General features: G+C 39.4%; 1 protein-coding gene across 3 annotated transcripts in view; it reads right to left on the reverse strand.

The window, feature by feature from the left end:
- Positions 1-20,340, reverse strand: part of NPNT (nephronectin) — a 76,296-nt gene that overhangs the window by 36,851 nt on the left and 19,105 nt on the right. For 2 of the 3 annotated variants that reach the window (XM_007452159.1, XM_007452157.1), the window contains one exon: positions 5,349-5,441. In XM_007452159.1, the coding sequence (XP_007452221.1) occupies positions 5,349-5,441 (93 nt within the window). Of the gene's footprint in view, positions 1-121; positions 215-5,348; positions 5,442-20,340 lie in introns of all 3 variants that reach the window. The other variant, XM_007452158.1, reaches the window with a different exon arrangement.

The following is a 20,340-nucleotide window of genomic DNA, read 5'->3' on the forward strand; positions in this document are numbered from 1 at the left end:
CAGGAATGTGGAGGACTAGGTACTCCAGGGGTGAGTCTTTAGAACATTGGCAAGAAGTGACAACACTGCAGGAAGCTGTGCAGGTGGGAGGAGCAGACCACCTGAGATAATGCAGGCTCACCCCTTGAAGGTAAACTTGTGGCTTGATGATCCAGGGGTTGTGAAAGAGGCTGTTCACTGCCTTGGTCAAGAGGAGTCGGGTACAAGTGTTCGTCTTCACACCAGGAAGAAGGTAATAAGAGTCAACTTTGAACTGATGTCATTTTTAGCCCAAAAAATCTTTATAAGTGTATATTAAACAATTACATAAAGTTGGTAGAGTTCAAAAAGAATGCTTCAGATACTTTACAAAAATTAGTTTCTAGTTCTTCTGGTTTCTCTTTTTTAATTTTAATTTCTATGTTCCTTAAAATTGATCACTGCTATTTTGTGTCCCAAGAACACACAAACATTATAAGTTAACATCCACGTACATCCTCATATCCATTTTTTTAAGCACCAAAAAGGAGATGGTCCTTTTTCAAAAGATGATTTTAGTCATCAACACAGACAGAAAACTCAAAAAAACAGATTATATAAAAACTTATTATTATCAACCTGCTCTGTTTAGGTACACCTAGGTCTTATAGGACCAATTTAAAATCTTTTCCTATATTATTATGTTGTCCAATAGTTTAAAACACTCCAGAATTATGCATAAATTTATGTTTTGCATAAAGATCTCATTTAAATAAATAACACAATAGATCATGGATATTTTAAATCAAGTGTAAGAACTTATGTCACATTTAGGTCACATTTAATTAGAATACACATAAGACACCCCATGCAAAGACGGATAGGACTGAGATATCTGGGGCTGGAAAAAAAGAGAAGAATATACATAAGATGCTTTCTGCAAAAAATGGTAATTGTGGCCATTATTACCTAACCAAAATATTATAAGATGGGTGAGACCCAAAGTAGAGTCAAAAAGGCAATCTCATCCTGTTTCAAGACTTCGTATTATTAACAGCCAGTTAAACTTCCAAATTAAATGAACATTGGTTCCTGGGGTTGAAACCACATATCGTTCAAAAACTAAGGCCTTAAGAAACTCCCTTAATATTAGGGTTAAAGCACTTCGTCTATTGTGCTAAGGAAAGCAATCAACTGAGGCTTAACTAGCTCACCAAAGTTTACTGTCTGGTTCTGTGCTATACGATACCGATTCTCTTCTTGGGATAAGGAATTCAACATGTGAAACATAAACCATGTCAAAACATTAATAATTGATATTTATAAATTGTTTCTTCTGAACTTATTATAAAGCATGCTGTAAATTCAAAAGAATATCTTTCATTCCTGAAAAGATGCAATGATATGGTATATTACATGCCCCAAATTATTCTCTAATGGGAAAGTTACGAAAAAGATTATTATCTATAATAGTATCCCTTTTTGGCTTAGGAGATTTGTATGGGTACAGAGACTCAAGGAGGGGGGAAATCTGAATGAATTAAAATTACCAGAGGGCTTCCCTGGTGGCGCAGTGGTTAAGAATCTGCCTGCCAGTGCAGAGGACATGGGTTCGAGCCCTGGCCTGGGAAGATCCCACATGCCGCGGAGCAACTAAGCCTGTGCACCACAACTACTGAGCCTGTGCTCTAGAGCTCGCGAGCCACAACTACTGAAGCCCATGCCCCCAGAGCCCATGCTCCGCAATAAGAGAAGCCACTGAAATGAGAAGCCTGCGCACCGCAATGAAGAGTAGCCCCCGCTCGCCGCAACCAGAGAAAGCCCGCGTACAGCAACGAAGGCCCAAAGTAGCCAAAAATAAAAATAAATTTATTTAAAAAAAAAATTACCAGAGAAAGTAAGGTGGGAAAAAGCAAATCTTACCAGAGTTCAGGTTAGAATTTCATCTACCATGAAAGGCACCTTGTGCCTTACAGAATATGGTCAGTCCAAGGCCATGATTTGATACGTGATCTGGCTATGGCAAATCCAGAGAATAACTCAGAGGCAAGCAAAAGTCACCACCAGCAGATTCACACTAATCTTGTAACAAGTCTGCTAACTTAAGCCAGTTCCACAGTGGGCCTGCCCTGCTATCCCTGCTGCTCCCCAGGTAGCTCTGAAAGCACTCATCTACTCAAGCTGTTCACTCAGCCAAGCAAGTTCCCAGGGGGTGAGTTCCTAAAGCACACAGCTCGCAACACAATTTTTAGTGGATATAATTTTTGCCTTATACCAAAACCTACTTTTAATCAAATGTTAATCTCCAGTTCTGTGGAAATTAACTATTTCAAGTATACCTCTTCTTAACATTTCTCTCCTCAAGAAAAAAGAAACTAGGGACTTCCCTGACTGTCCATTGGTTAAGACTCCACGCTTCCACTGCAGGGGGCACAGGTTTGATCCCTAGTCGGGGAACTAAGATCCCACATGCCTCGTGGCCCGGCCAAAAAAAAAAAAACCAAAACAAACAAACAACCACCCCCCAAAAAAACCTCTGTGCTTAAAAAAAAAAAAAGAAAAGAAAAAAGAAACCTATTTGATTTCCCATATCTCTGAGGCATGTTTTCCATTTTATTAAAATGTATGGTCTGGATAAAAAACTAAGTTAATTTGTTATGTAGCAGATACAGACAATTTGCTCTAATAACGTTTCTGGGGGTCTCTGGACAACCCTCCCACCTACCTGGCTCACTCCTGGCTGCCTCTCTCACTCTGACAGATAGTCCACGGATTCAGAGACTAAGGAGCTATACCAGACAACTCCATGGACCTCTTTCCCATTCCTATGGTGTTCAGGACCAAAAGCCATTATATGAAACAGTCACTAAGCAAATATTTAATGTGCACTTATCATCTGCAAATCATTTTGATAAAAGTTTTCAGGAACCTAGAAGTCAGAGAGACCCCACAAGGGGTTCCTGCTCTCAAGGAACATAAACCTTCCCATCAAGAGCTTCCCACAATTGCTTTTATGGTAAGGAAGGAAAAGAAAGAGATGATTAAAACACATAGGTTTACTATGGACTGGAATTTTATATTCAAGACTGAACCTGAAATTACATCTTCAGTGGCAGCACTATTTTTACAGGTGTCAAATCCCATTTTGCTACTAATAAAATCCTCTTCCCCCAACTATATTTACTTTTGGGAGGCAAGATTTCAGCTCAGTATATTTCGATTTTTCTTAAGAGAAATGGGTATGTATTGCAGGGTAAAGTACATGGTAAACTGGTTTTCTGAAAATAAGAGATACCCAGAGATGGATCCATGTTCCAATGATAGTTTTAGTGTCTGAAGCACATTAAAGTTGATGTAGTTCCTGCAAATAAATTTAAATGAATTTCTCTGCAATCTCAACAGTGGCTTCATTTAATAAGTTTTCTATGTATACATTCCTGGCATCAGGACAACAAAGTTTTATGGTGTTGACATATTAAGGGAACCTTTGATGGTTTACGTTCAGCACTTAAAAAAAAGAAGCATGCTGGCACTCTCAGATGAACACTGACAACTCAATAATCAGAACTGAACATGCTGCTACTTGAGAACTTATACTGGAGAGGAAAAATCAAATGGGTTTTTAAAAGAGTGAACTGAGATAATAAGAACCCCACTTATTTCAAAAATACTACCCACGTATGTTAGGTAAATTCCAAGTTAAAAAAAATATATTATAAGATAGAAAAGAAACTTTGGAAAATATCAGCTGTCAGTCAAGTAGCTGATACTAAAGAACACACTTTAGAATAAACAGCTTGTCCTACCATTGGACACGTCACATTTTACTAACATGGATTTCATCTGGTAGTTCAGGAACAATTACATATACTTTCAAATTTCAGTGTTCCTAATTCTTGTGAAAACTATGTCTATAAATCATGAGTTTACATGACACACTTAAAGGAGTATCAGATACTGAAGAATAAGAGTATTTCAACAAGATTATTTCTGTATCAGGTGAGGTCAACTATGTATCTATGGGACAGTTAGACCCTACATAACTCTTTCATTTGACATTTAAAATGCTAGGAAAAGGACTTCCCTGGTGGTGCAGTAGTTAAGAATCCGCCTGCCAATGCAGAGGACACAGGTTCGATCCCTGGTCCGGGAAGCTCCCACATGCCGCGGAGCAACTAAACCCATGAGCCACAACTACTGAAGCGCACGTGCCGTAGGACCCGTGCTCTGCAACAAGAGAAGCCACTGCAATGAGAAGCCCGCGCACCGCAACAAAGAGTAGCCCACACTCGCTGCAACTAGAGAAAGCCACACACAGCAACGAAGACCCAACACAGCCAAATAAATAAATAAATAAATAAAATTTTTAAATGCTAGGGAATATTACTTTAAGGAATAAGTGAAAAATTTTACTCTTTTATCCTTGCATCTTTCTAGTGAAATCTAACCCTATCTTTTCTTTATTTCTGTATTTTTCTTTTTAACACCTAATGGTAGAACGTTTTCGGTTGAAATTAATTAAAAAGACAAGTCTTGTCAGCCTTGTAATGCAGCATGCGTCAGAGGATCACATTTCCAGTGACGTTTTCTTCATCCAAAACTACACTGGTAGAAAGAACAGGAGTTATATAGACAATTGCTCTAAGTTGACATAGCAGATCTTTTACCAACTACTTTTGTGAACTTGGACAAGACACTGAATATCCCTGATGTCTCTTCAAATGAAATATTTTTTATAGCTTATTATAATAAATAACACTCTACCTCCTAATGCTACTGTAGTGATAAAAATAGATAATATATGTAAAATACCCAAGCACTGTGAGGGCTAAATAATGATTTGCTTTTATAAGCATCTGACGCTAATTAAAAATAACTTGCTAAGTTAATCAAAATCCTTCTCAGAGGAACATTACAAACTGGTCAACAGTTGACGGGAATTTAATCACAAAGATCAAAGAGCTCAGAGTTGGAAGGGACCTCAAAATTTCAAGCCAAAACTCCTACCTGACTCTGAGTATTAAAGTGTTTTCATCTAACAGAGATCCAAGGAGGCTATCAATTTGCCAAAGCTTCCCAACTAGTTAGTGGAAGAACAAGGAGAAGCAGAATGTAAGGCTTCTAAGGTTACTGATGCTGCAATTCTCTTTTTCAAAATCCATTTTCATTATTAATAGTGAATAAGAGTGTAAAATTATTTTAACTGCACTACGATTAAACAGATTTTAAAAGATTTACCCTTATTATATTTTTGTCTTTCAGCAAAATGGTATCTCATATTTGGTGACAATAGTTATAGAAAAGTGGTTTGCATGAGAACTTAAATTTTTATATCAGGCAGGAGTAGAGAGGGCTTATGACTGTTTACTTGTGTCACACAGTTTCCCTACCTTGATTGCAGGTTTTGCCGGCATATCCAGGATGACACTTGCACTTGTTTGGTCCGATGCATTCACCGTGTTTGCACTGTGGCTGGCACACAGCTGTGAAAAAAGGATAGCATGCATTATTTCTAGGTCAGGAGCATGTCAACCAAGTAGAATCTACATCATGTACTAGTTTGATAATAAAAGAAAAAAACTAAGAACTTACAATAGAGTAATAGAAATATACAAGATCATTGTGTCCTGGAGCAGTAAACATTGTCTAGACTACAGACTCACACACATGTGTTGTGTGTGTGTGTGTGTGTGTGTGTGTGTGTGTGGTGTATTGCTTGGGGCTGAAAATTGTGCTAAACTTGAGGACAATACTCAAATAGCCAAATAGAAGAAACATTGGAAAACTATGCATAAACACAACTGTTATTTGTCAATAGTTATCCCTTTATAATAACCTGCACCCATACTTTCAAAATCATTTTCTCAAATATGCTTCAAAACATAGTTCTTAATCCAAAGATACTGGTTAAGTATGAACTCCAAATAAATTTCCAATTAAATAATATTTTATTGGAAATGGTATTTCCAAGAATAAAATGGTTCAAAATGAATTAAAAACTACAACTAAATATTTGTGATACCTCAGCTTAAGAATACTTCTGTCATTTTGCCCATTCTTAACCTTAAGTTGCATCGTAATTGCTCATCAATCTATAATACACTTTCTACAGCCTATCACAGAAAATAGAAAGTTCTATTTTACATTTCCAGTCTTCCATCAACTGAGTTTGTCTTCCTTCAAGACCCCAAAATGCTATAAATCATCATCACTCAAATCTTTTCACAGTCTTCAATTCCTACCAAGATACTGGTTAGAATTTATTCTGTTTATACAGCGATTCTCAGCAGGGGGTATTTTTGCTGCCTATGGGGCATTTAGCACAAATGGAGACATTTTTTATTGTCACACTAGGAAGAGGGTGCTACTGGCATCTAGTGGGTAGAATACTGGGATGCTACTAAACATCCTACAATTCTCAGATAACCCCTGACAGAAACAAATTATCCAGCCCAAAACGTGATGGTGCCAGACTGAGAAATTGCTCTGTACCAAATATACGTATGGTGCTACACCAGATACTAAATTGTATAGTGTGGTCATTGGTCTCACAGAGCTTACAATCTAGACAAAGAGACAAAACAATCATGTTTTAAATTCAAGGCAATATTTATGTATGAGCAAAATTGGTGGCACATATGAAATTTGGGAAGAAATCATCACACAAGCATATCCATATAGAGTTGCACAGAAAACCTCGAAGGAGAGATCTTGAGCTGGATCTTGAAACCAGGGGAGACAGAGAAGAGAGCGGACCACCCAAGGCATGGAGAACTGTAGAGCCAAACAGGCCATCATTTATTTAGAGGACACTGAGGAGGCCTGTCAAGCTGAAGAGATGGGCAAATGCTGGGGGGAGAGTAAGAGGTGGGCAATCATAGGTGAGTGGTACCAGACAATGATGTTCCCTAAATTTCAGGTTGAGGATCATATACTTTATCTATAAATGAAAACTTCATCATCATCATCATCATCAGGAGGATTACCTGATAAAATAAAAACTCTGGGAACATGAGCATGGTGATGATACGTGGGATAGACTGGAGTCTAACTGACATGCAGAAGCCATGATTTGTTCTTGGGACAGGAAGGGATGGGCTTCAGTAACCCCTGAGTGAAGAGCAGACGGGTCTTGAGGACCAGGTGGAGTGGGGTCAACAGTGACCCTGTGTTCTCCAGTCCCTCTCACATTAGCCCATGCTTTTCTCCATTCTGGGAGACGCTCCCATTTTCGGACAATTCTCAAACATTCCCTTCAAAACTCTAACACTCCTGTGAAGCTGATGTGCATGTTAGTTTTGGTGTTTTCTACATTTCCTCATTCAACTCTCAACAACCCTTCCCTCGCCTGACACTCCACAGGCTTTATTTGCCAGTCTTACTTTCAGACCTTTCCTGCCTGTATATTTGTCACCCCAACTGGACCCTGTACCATGATTAATCCTTACTGCTGCTCGGTAGGTATTTAACGCAAAAGTTTGCAGAGAGAAAGGGTGAGCAGAGTGTAAATGGTAGAGAAATGCAATGGGGAAATTCATAAAAATCTGATTTTAGATACAGCATGACATTCAACAGGAAACAATTCTGTTCAGATCTGTGAGAAGAAATGAACTACCTAGGAAGGTCTTCCAGTATTATGCTTCAGTCAATTATATACCTGGTAGATAGTTTATATGCAGTTTTAAAAACAAGTCCCAGAAATAAGCCACCTTTTATGTAATTTCCAGGCCCAATCACCAAGAAATGCAAGTTAGAAAGAAATTTCTTTAATCTTAAAAAAAGATGTTCCATAATTTTAACAATTATATATGAATACAACCTGAATGAATCAAGTTATCACAGAGGCATCCAAAGTGCCATATTTAAAAAGAAAAAGTAGTATATCAATTACACTTGAATAAAATAAATTCTTAAAAAAGAAAAAGTAAACACCTCAAAATAATTAAATGCAAGTCTAGGTAATAACCTCCCCAAATAACTGGAATTTGAAAACATCTCAAAAATATGAAAAAAAAGTTTAGAAAGTACCACTAAAAATCATGAAAAAGTTTATTTATGAAACAAATATGAGGTGCTGAGGCTGTGTTGCCTTTTGACCCACTGACCAGCTTGAAGATCATCCATTTATAGTACTTTCAGGTGCTTTTCAGGAACAAAGGTTTTTATTGTCACCCTCCCTTTCTCATTGTTTGTTCTCAGTGGAGTGCCCCAATCTGGGGCACATCAAATGCCCTCATTCCAAGAGACCCAGGCTGTTAATGTTTCTTACATGTTTAGGGAGCCAGTATTTTCAAACTGCTGTTTGCACGTCTACCCAACAGACTATTCACTGAAGTAACCAACGACCTATATATTAGCCAACAGGTATTAAATGGAATAGGATACTCACAATGCTGATGTAAGCAATTTTTTTTCTCTTACAAAAAGAACACCCTTTGAAAACGGTTGCACAAAAGACTATCTCCTATTATCTTGCGGGCATTAGGTCTGCAATGTGATGTTAAGTCCAATAAACATGAACTGAATATTTAATACATCCAATTATTCTGCTAGGCAAGTGAGGGTGATGAAGGAATCACAGAGGATTTGAAAATTAACTGTGAAACTTTAATACACTGGCTGAAAGCTAACAAGGGCTATGATAGAGAGATGAGATAAAAGAAGGGGGGAGGGGCAGATCATAACTGTGACTGAGGTCAAAAAGAGTCATGTACCAAAATGTTCATTGCAGCTCTATTTACAATAGCCAGGACGTGGAAGCAACCTAAGTGTCCGTCGACAGATGAATGGATAAAGAAGATGTGGCTCATATATACAATGGAATATTCCTCAGCTATAAAAAGAAACGAAATTGAGTTATTTGTAGTGAGGTGATGGACCTAGAGTCTGTCATACAGAGTGAAGTAAGTCAGAAAGAGAAAAACAAATACCGTATGCTAACACATATATATGGAATCTAAGAAGAAAAAAAAAAAAAGGTCATGAAGAACCTAGGTGTAAGACGGGAATAGACACAGACCTACTAGAGAATGGACTTAAGGATATGGGGAGGGGGAAGGGTAGGCTGTGACAAAGTGAGAGAGTAGTATGGACATATATACACTACCAAATGTAAAATAGATAGCTAGTGGGAAGCAGTTGCATAGCACAGGGAGATCAGCTCGGTGCTCTGTGACCACCTAGAGGGGTGGGATAGGGAGGGTGGGAGGGAGGGAGACGCAACAGGGAAGAGATATGGGGATATATGTATATGTATAACTGATTCACTTTGTTATAAAGCAGAAACTAACACACCACTGTAAAGCAATTATACTCCAATAAAGATGTTAAAAAAAAAAAAAAGGAAATGTGATCTGAGCAACGCCTTAGAGGTAAGAGGCAGAGATAGTTGGGATGGGAGATAAAGCCTTTCAAACTATGAGCAAAGGATGGGGAAGGACAATGAAGGGAGTTCTCAGGGAGCACCACGGCTCTGGTGGAGCTACAGTACAAAGTGCTTAGAACAGTGGATGGCAGCAAAAGACAGGGCTAAGGGAGGTCATAAAAGGCACTGGTGGCAGAAACTGCTGGGTGCTTACTAGTACTATTTTCCCCTTCTTCTTGAAAACAGAATGGCTTTTTTTTTTTTTTTTTGGAGGGGATAATGAGTCAGCAGTGGAAAATTACATTCCCTATCCTCCCTGACATATTTGGGTAGCCAAGCGACTAAATTCTGGTCAACTGTATGTAATCAGAAGTTATTGGGTGGGGCTTTTGGAACTTAAAAGCTACTTAAAAAGGTGAGTCTGTCATACAGAGTGAAGTAAGTCAGAAAGAGAAAAACAAATACCGTGTGCTGACACGTATACACGGAATCTAAGAAAAAACATTGGTTATGGAGGAGAACCTAGGGGCAGGACGGGAATAAAGACGCAGACGTAGAGAACGGACTTGAGGACACGGGGAGGGGGAAGGGCAAGCTGGGACGAAGTGAGAGAGTGGCGTGGACTTATATACACTACCAACCTTAAAATAGACAGCAAGTGGGAAGCAGCCGCATAGCACAGGGAGATCAGCTCCGTGCTCTGTGACCACCTAGGGGGGTGGGATAGGGAGGGTGGGAGGGAGACGCAAGAGGGAGGGGATATGGGGATATATGTACATGTAGAGCTGATTCACTATGTTATAAAGCAGAAACTAACACACCATTGTAAAGCAATTATACTCCAATAAAGATGTAAAAAAAAAAGAAAAAGGTGGCTGACAGGTGGCTCCTCTGTCTTCTTGCCTGGAATATGGAAGTCATGGCTGAACTACAGCAGCTACTTTGTGATCATGAGGTGAATCTTGAAATGGAAAAGAGGCAAAGCTGGAAGTCATATTAACCCTAAATGGCCATCCAAGTAATTTAGGACACTGGTCTTTGTGTCAGTGTTACTTGTAGCTGAACACAATTACAATACAGTTACAATTACAATTCCTAACTATCCTTGAGCACAAGGTTGAGGAATCTGGACTTAATCTGTGTTTACCGTCAAGCCAACAAATGCTTTCTTTGGATACACACTTAGGACAGAAATGTTATGATTAAATCTTAGTAAAGAAACACAGTTTGTCAAAGTTATCTTATACCTATATCATATAGTTTAGAAGTATCTAAAGAATTTCATTTCTACATCTAAAAATTAGATTAGAAAATACTTAGCCACCTTGAGACTAGAGGAAAATGATTCCCAACTTCATTTTCAGACCTACCTTTTGGCAGACCCACCTTTTGACAACCCACTTCACTGTGAGTTCTCAGTGGCCAGCACACACCAACCTTCACAACCTGCTGTGAATAGCAGGTCAGGAAAGAAATAAAATAAGTGGACTATCTTTAGTAGTCTATTTTAGAATGATCTTCTCAAAACATCAAAAATAGATGAGACACTGGTTTGTAGGAAAGAATGTGTCTGTTGTTGCTATAGTTTAATCACAAAAGTCAGCATTGTTTCTCTGACCTTCACATGGATCAGTGACAAGAAGTTGGGCCACATTTGGTCCACTGGCCACTAGCATCCATATATGGTTTAGCAGCTCAAGAAATAAAATTCAGGTGAGGATCACAGGTAGTCAATTAATGACAGATTCTTTTTCCCCCAAAGTCAGATGCTGGAATTAAGGTCAAATGGGCAAATCACACTCAAAATTCACTCTCTAACATTCCTGCAACACGATCTCCAAAGTGCCCTTAAAATAACCCCTAAGTCATTACTTTAACTAGAAAAAGAAACATGTCTCAACTGGCAAAGCAAACATAGCTCTTTAATGTCACATGTTCCAAGCCTCTTGTTTGACTGCAATCTAAGACTTTACTCTTAAAAATTCATCCTAACTGATGTAACTGGGGTTCTGAGAGTTGGACAATGTTTTCTGACACTGAGTTGGACAATGTTATCAAATAAGTTGGGGGAAAACTAAACTCCCACATCAGTTCTATATAATATTTCTTATGTAATCTAATCCCACTTGGGAGTCAAGTGCCAACATTTGTAAAAAAAATAAGGACATGTTGAGTTGCCCAAGCAGGTGGTGGCTCTGGAAAGTGACAAGGGAAAAGCCAACTCAACCTCAGGTGTTGCTGTAACTTGAAAATGATTTTTTTTTCTTTCTTTTTTTTAAAATTTATTTTTATTTTTGGTTGTGCTGGGCTTGTGGGCTTTCTCTAGCTGTGGTGAGCGGAGGCTACTCTTCGTTACGGTGCGTGGGCTCTAGGCGCGCGGGCTTCAGTAGTTGTGGCACACGGGCTCAGTAACTGTGGCTCATGGGCTCTAGAGCTCAGGCTCAGTAGTTGTGGCGCATGGGCTTAGTTGCTCCACGGCGTGTGAGATCTTCCCGGACCAGGGCTCGAACCCGTGTGCCCTGCATTGGCAGGCGGATTCTTAACCACTGCGCCACCAGGGAAGCCTGAAAATGATTTCCTTAATGTAAATAAGATTGTCTTTTGAATCCTAAGAATCATTTGTAATTTTTGCAATGTACGTCATGTTGCTATTCAGACATGGAACACTGAAAGCAGAAAAAAAGAACCTTGTCCTCCAGAGTCTGTAATTTAGAAACAGGTGACATAAAGTATGCAAGTTGGCCTTGGGAGAGAAAGAGTAGCTGAAAGAGGCATTAAACAAGTCATTGCTATATTGCTATATTAATGGGACCTGGAAGGAATGGGGGCAGAATTTTTATAGGGCTCCACTGGAAAGGACCTCAAGCTTCCCTATATCATAGGTATAACAAATCCAGAGGGAAGAATCCTACAGATTCCAAGATCTCCAGAGGAAAACAACCCTCCAGCCTTCCTAATATCCTGTACTCTAGTGTTGAATATTCTATTTTCAAATCTAAATTCCCTCTGTAGTAAAAACTGAAATAAAAGGGCCTCTGATTGTTACCACTATAAAATACTATCTGTTACACGATCTCATGAATACAGAATGCAAAACCACTTTATATGACTGATTAAATTTACCCTCACAGTATCCATATAAGGCAGGAGAGAGACAGACATTATCCTCATTTTACCAGCAGACAAGCAAAAGCACAGAAAGTTAAGTGACTTGTCTGATTTCAGTAAAAATGTCTTATCCCAGTTCCATGGAGAATCTGCTAATACTTCTGGTAGTCAGAAAAAGGCCAGAAACCCAGCTTTTTGAGTGGATTTGGAAGAGAGTGAGATTATAGTAATATTAAACAGGAAAGGATGAGAGAGATAGAGAATATCAAAGGTAATTAAAGGCATAAAGGTATTTAGGTTACATTTCTAGGAAGGAAAAGTCGCAGTTAAGAATACAGTCTGTAAGTTAAGAAAATTAAAGTAACCCTGCCAGAATGTTTCAACATAAAATAATCTCTTTGCTCTACTGCTTGTTTTGTGCAGAACCCAGATTTTGAATCATTAATGAAGTACAGAATTGTGATCTCTTCTGATGTATTTTACTACAACTATGATTACTTTTGTTCTCATATTTTAAGTAACATTATTTTTATTAAGAATTGAAACTAATCATAAACTACAGTCAAATATTAAGTCAACCGATTGATTAATTTAGAGTATGATGTTAAAATAATAAGGATTTCTGCTCTATATAATGTTATATCCCAAGAGCTGTCTGGCTACCTTATTTTATTTTTGTCTTTGGGAAAATCCAATTCAAATTTCTCAAGTACCTATTTAATCTCTATTTAACTTTTAATTCCTAAAGTAGACCAAAGAAAATAAGTGCCTGCATCTGCATCTTTGAATCTCAAGCTAACTTTTATTTACCGTAATGAAGCAATATCCATTTCCACTTAAGAAATCTTCTGAAAAGTATTGTCATTTGTGGTTTACTTGAAATTTTAACTTTTCTTTGTTTTCATTGTGGTAGAAGAGTGGAATTTAGATTAATGCCAAATGAGACTTTAAGAACACATCAGAAAGTGTTATTACTTATCAGGAAGTGTGAAGTGGATTTTTGTTTTTGTTTTTTTAAGTAGGGTAACAGTAGCAATGAGCACACATAACACCCAGATCTTTGTTTCTTTTTTTTTCCCAAGATTTTTGTTTTTTGACCTGGACCATTTTTAAAGTCTTCATTGAATTTGTTACAATATTGGCTCTGTTCTTTATGTTTTGGTTTTTTGGCCGCAAGGCACGTGGGATCCCAGCTCCCCAACCAGGGATTGAACCCAGACCCCCACATTGGAAGGCGAAGTCTCAACCACTGGACCACTTAGGGAAGTCTCCAGATCTTTGTTTCTAAATACCGTCCCACGATAAAAGGAATCAGGGCTGGGGCAGAGAGGCTGAAATATTTTGCTGTGACAAAAAGCAAGGACATATTGAAAGGATGATGGGAACAAGTGAAAAGGACACAGGAGCTGCTTGGAGGTGTTCCCACTGGCCAAATTTGGGATAATTTGAGCACCAAGAAGAATAAGAATAGGAATTGATAACAACTGAATAATAAAAGAATCCACGGGTCCAAAGTGATTCTAAAAAATGAAGAGAGGGCTTCCCTGGTGGCGCAGTGGTTGAGAGTCTGCCTGCCGAGGCAGGGGACACGGGTTCGTGCCCCGGTCCGGGAGGATCCCACATGCCGCGGAGCGCCTGGGCCCGTGGGCCATGGCCGCTGAGCCTGCGCGTCCGGAGCCTGTGCTCCGCAACGAGAGAGGCTGCAACAGTGAGAGGCCCGCGTACCGCAAAAAAAATAAAAGTAAAAAATAAAAAAAGAAGAGAACAGAGCTCCTTTTTACAGAATGCCAGTGAACACGCAGAAGGAATGACAGAATCTGAAAAAAAACAACTTTATAACCACCATTAAATAATCTGAGCAAAAATTATCCAAAAGTTAGTTGGGGAACAGGATAGTCAAACAGTTTCAATGTATCACCCCATAAATTACTTACTAATTACAAAAAGAAGGTGCCTTTCAGTGGAAAAATCTGGTAGTCAGAACCTTAACCTAGTGATCAAACTTAGCAACACCAGTAATAGAACAAACTGACATTATGTGCAATGGGAATGTTATAATATATGATCACCTAGTAATATTCTTGCAAAAAAGTTTTAACTAGTATCTAATAATGAGGAAACCTTAGACAAATTTAGATTGTTCAATATTCTACCAAGCAGCTGACCTGGTCTCTTGAAAAATGTTATTGTCAAGAAGGAAAAAAAAAGTAGATCTAGAAGTCTTCTAAATTAAAGAAGACCAAAGAGGAATGTCAACTAAATGAAATATATAATCCTTGATTGGACCTGGATCAGAAAAAAACATAAAAATCATTTGGAGATAATTTGGGAAATCTAATTATGGACTGTTTGTTACATAATATTATTGTACCTATGCTAAATTTCTTAAGTGTGATAATGGTATGCATGCTAAAGTATATAGGTACAAAGAGCCATTATGTCATAAGTTACTTTCCAATGGCTCACTAATATGTGTGTGTGTGTGTGTGTGTGTGTGTGTGTGTGTGTGTGTATGTATATATATATATATAGAGAGAGAGAGAGAGAGAGAGAGAGAGAGAGAGAGGAGTGTGCATACATGCAAATATGTAATATGTTAACAACTGTACATGAAGAGTATATGGCTATTTACTGTTGCTATACTTTCAATTCCTCTGTGGATTTGAAACTTTCAAACACAAAAATGTGAAAAAATGTATAAACATGAGTAGATAATATGTATACTTTGACAAATATTTCTTAACATGTGAGCTGTTGTTCACTTAGTGCACTCTAGAGAAGAGGGTAAGGCACACATGCTAGAGTTAGACTGCTGGGTCCCAGCTCTACCACTTGGGAAATGAGTGACCCATGCAGATTACCCAGCTTCTCTCTGATCTAAAATGAAGATCATAGGTTGAACCAGAGGACGTTGTCAGCACTGCCATTTTTTACTTACAAAATAGTAAAGCAAGATGGTGCATACAGAATTTACCCATAGGTTTATTGGGATGATTAAATGAGAATATCCAAATAAAGTACTTAGAACAGTACCCATCTCATAGTAAGAGCTCAATAAAATGTTATCTATAATGAGAATTATAAGAATGACAAAGAGGAATCGCTACAGTGTCTAAGAATCTGTATTAAGAACTGGGGGCGGGGCTTCCCTGGTGGCGCAGTGGTTGGGAGTCTGCCTGCTAGTGCAGGGGACACGGGTTCGAGCCCTGGTCTGGGAGGGTCCCGCGTGCCGTGTAGCGGCTGTGCCCGTGCGCCACAACTACTAAGCCTGCACGTCTGGAGCCTGTGCTCCGCAACGGGAGAGGCCGCGATAGTGAGTGGCCCGTGCACCGCGATGAAGAGTGGCCCCCACTTGCCACAACTAGAGAAAGCCCTTGAGCAGAAACGAAGACCCAATACAGCAAAGATAAATAAATAAATAAATAAATAAACTCCTACCCCCAACATCTTAAAAAAAAAAGAACTGGGGGTTTCGCCATGCCACTCTCCACCTTATACTCACTGAGTCCTCACTATGTTTACTTATCATTACACTTATCATACCGGTTCAAACTCTCAGTATGGCATTCAACCCTACATTTCATAATTTGACTCCTGTCTGTCCTACCAGCCTCATCTCCAATCATATCCACAAACAGACCAACTGATGGCAGTTCTCAGGAAGTAACATACTCATACTTGCATGCTTTTACATGGAATGTCATTCTTCCCCTTGTCTGATGGACTAATTCTAGACAGGCTTCAATACCCAGCTTAAACAGTATTTGCTTTTGCCCCTCCTTCTGAGTTTGGAGCCCTCCTGAGCACTTTCCTAAACCTCTGTGCATACCTCTGCCATAAATTTTATACATATATATTTATATATACATATATATCATGCTTTATTATCACAGTTATTCTTTTTATCCTGCTCCCCCACTAGCTTTGAGCTCTTTAAATACACAGTACCTGCTCTGAAATCTCATACAGTCTCCTGACAAAGACAGACATGACAGGTGTACAAGGTGTTAAAAGAATACAGAAGGAAGAATTTCTCTGCAGACAGGAGGGAGTAGGAAGAATGTCAGGAAAGGCGGCAGGAAGAAATGTGAACTGAATCTTAATGGATGAGTAGGAATTCACCATGTGGCTGGGTGAAGGACCTTGTTCAGAACAAGCAGCATAAGCAAAGCCAGAGAGGCATGAAGCAGCAGAGGGTCTGGCAATGCGAGGGCAGTCCACTGGGATTGTGTCCACATTGCAAAAAATAGTCCTTTTTAAAATAAGGCAATCATCAGCCTGAAGACTCTCGTACTCAGGGAATCAGTATTCTAACCATAATGGCGAACAATAATGGATTATAAGCAGTAGATGACACAATCAGATTACACTTTATGTGTTTTCAAGCATGTAAATTGATTTCTTTTAAGAAGCTTCATCAAGAGTTAAGATCTCTAGGGCTTCCCTAGAGAAGAAGCAGTGGTTGAGAGTCCGCCTGCCCATGCAGGGTACACAGGTTCGTGCCCCGGTCTGGGAAGATCCCACATGCCGCGGAGCGGCTGAGCCCGTGAGCCATGGCCGCTGAGCCTGCGAGTCCAGAGCCTGTGCTCTGCAACGGGAGAGGCCACAACAGTGAGAGGCCCGTGTACCACAAAAAAAAAAAAAAAAAAAAAAAAAGAGTTAAGATCTCTAATATGTAATAAGGTCATAAGATAGGCAGACAAGTTAAATATATTTATTTTTCCAGTAAACATTCTTTCCTAAAACTACAATCTGCTTATTAAGATTACATCATGTTCACACTTTTTAGGCCTTTTATATAGAAGTGCATCGTCCTTATACCTTCAAAGTACTGACTGAGCTAGACTAGGCACTGCAGAAGCTAGAGATGTATAAGACACAGTCCCCAGCTTCATGGAACTAACAGCCTAGTAGAACAAATGATATAGATCCACAAGTAACCACAACGTAGGGCAGGATGAGATAGGCTCTGTGCCAGTGTTAATAACTAAATGTAGAGAAAGAAGAGACTTCCTGCCGCTAAAATCAGGAAGAAAGAAAGGAGGAGGTGGCATCTGAGCCAGGCCTCGAGGCAGGGCTGATTCTCAGTATGTTCAGCTAAGAAAGAATACAAATTTCAAACATAAGTAGAGTCATTCAATCCTAACAATGATTTACTTTTAGTTGAAATTTTGCTTTTAGGAGTGATAGTGATGGGAAACAGAAAAAGCCAACCAAAAGGGGAAAAAAGATAGAATGTTTGTAGAGTGTGATGTTTTTCAGCCTTTGATATAAACAAATACTGAATTACTCATTTCTTTTGGCTGGAGGCCAAAATGGTAAACTGGAAAGAAAGTTTTTCAAGAATTGAAAACTCTCAGAGAACATTTCAGCCAACAGGCAATATAGTATTTTACCTCTCCCACATTCTTCTGATACTGTGTAACGTTGATCCTCTATGGAGGTAGTTGTGAGGATCATTAATGCTGACTGAAGGTGATGGAGGGGAAAGAAGGTTTGGGTAGGACAGGGGTGGAGAGATCATCAAATCACAGCATGTGCCCTTCTCACATCGCGCCCCTGAGCTCCAGGCCCTGGAATCCAACCACGCATCACATCTCTCCACTTCAAAGTCTCATAAGCACTTCACACATATCACATCCAACACTGAAGTCTTCATCTGCACTTTCTCCCATGTTCTCTAGCTCACCAAATCACACACCAGAAATGCAGGCATCATCCTGGAGTCCATCTTCCTTACAACCATCCTCACCACCACCAGCCACCATTTTCCTGAATGTGAATCAATGGGAGCCAGTTACCGAACTAAGTGTTTTGCATTTTCTCATTTGATCCTCATAAAAACCCCATAAGGTAGGGCTCTTATCTATATTTTACCAAAAAAGAAGCTATTGCTCAGAAAGGTTAGGTAAGTTTCTCAAAAACACAGGTCTGGTAGCAGCCAAGTCTGTCTACGAAGCTTGCACTCCCCAGCACTGTCCTAAAGCATGCCTCCCCATCCTTTCTTTTTCGTATCTTTCAATCCCTATTCTTCCCTCTGGTCCCAGCAATACCGCTTAAAACTCAATTTCTCACCAGGTTTACTGTAACAGCCTCTAGTCCCGAGCCTCAAAAGGCTATCTCTTAATTGCCAATCCGCAAAATGTTCAGAAATTGGCCCCAGAACCCCAAATGCCTGGGCATCTGCCTGAAGCAGTGAGCCCTATGATAAAAAGGAGTACATGCTTCTCCAAATGGGGCAATGCTAAGCAACTCCAGCCCACCAATTCCTTGCAGCAATGCAGAGCTACTGATTTATCAACAAAGCCTGATACCCATTTTTCCTCAGAAACACTGATGACTATTTTGAAAAATGTTAACACTCTCTGTGAGCAAAATCAAATTCACCTGTATGCTAGATCCAACCCATTGGCACCAGCTTATAACTTATGAAACATAAATCTGATTATGTAATTCCCCTGCTTAAAATCTGTACAATGTCCCTCTGCAACTTTGGGATAAACCCTACTCTATTTAAGATGACATCAAAGGCCTTCCATGAGTCAGCCCATTCCTACCTCTCCCACAGCATCTCTCATCAGATATCCTTCAAACACATACCCCAATGCCAAATGAAGGTTCTTACATTTCCTGGAATGTGCCTCTCACTCTGGCTTCTGAAGTTTCAGTGCATTTTTCTGTCTGGCCAGGGTGCCCTTTACTTGACTTACTTATCCCTCGGGATTTAGCTAGGCCGCCAGTCCATCACTCTTGGGTGGGGACTACTGCCCACTGAGACATGCTCTCACAATATCCTATCTCAAAACACACCTCTCATCCAATATTGTCTTCATCTGTGGGCCTTCAACATTGACAGGGAATGACATAAATGCCTGTAGCTTCATCTTACTAATGTATCTGCAGTGGCTGGCACAGGATCAGACAGGTGATCACCCTCAGTATGTAGCTACTGAATGAATGAATCAACTGAACACTACTGAGTCTGTGAAATCTTCCTTGACCCTCTCCAGCAGGAAGTAATTCTTCCTCTAAACAGCCTCAACTCTTTACCCTTAACTCTTGGCTACTTTAGAATCCTGGAAGGAATAAGAGACAACCATCTTACCAAATCAGCTCCTCCCAAGCAAGAGTCCATGTTTTACTAATCTCTGTATCTCTGCCAGCCCCTAACTTAGCTCCTTGCCTCTAGTAAACTCTCAAATGTGTGTCAAATACATGACTAAGTAACTCTACATGTAATTCTGCAATTCAATTCTCGACCCTTCCAGCTCCTTTTCCTCGGGTCAGGTAACCAAAGCCCTACTTCACTCTGACATCTGCAAATGGATGTTATTAAAGAAGTGGAAAAGGAATGGTTCAAAAGCACAGATGGTCATCCAATGACAGTTTTTATTTTAGAAATGAATAATCTGAGAAATCTACTACTTCCAATGGATTGTTTCCAAACGATGGGCGTGGTAAACAAAATGTACTTTAAAACATGCTATACCATGGATGCCACCATGGACCCTAGTAAAAATAAAACACTGTTTCCAAGTTCATTTGTATTCTTTATATTGACCATACAATAATAATAGCAAACATTTATCAAGAACTGTTCTGCACGAGGCATTCTCCTTATGGCCAGCAACAATCTTGCCAAGTAGGTTTAAAGATTAGGAAATTGTGGCTCAGAAGATTTAAGTGAAATATCTAGTATGTCATAGTTGGTGAGTCACAGGAACAGGTCCTGAACCCACATCTGTTGGTGACAAAGCCCACATTATACTCTTGGTTTGTTATGACCTCCTTAACCTCTGCCATAGCTCTGCTAGTTAATACTATAGCTGATAGTAAATATAAGATACATATGCTTTGGTTTTGTAAGTGCCCCTGAACAGAGAAATTTCTTAACTTTTATTTCTAGAACT

Source organism: Lipotes vexillifer, unplaced genomic scaffold (assembly GCF_000442215.2).
Source record: "Lipotes vexillifer unplaced genomic scaffold, Lipotes_vexillifer_v1.1 scaffold22, whole genome shotgun sequence".
NCBI classification, from domain to species: domain Eukaryota; kingdom Metazoa; phylum Chordata; class Mammalia; order Artiodactyla; family Lipotidae; genus Lipotes; species Lipotes vexillifer.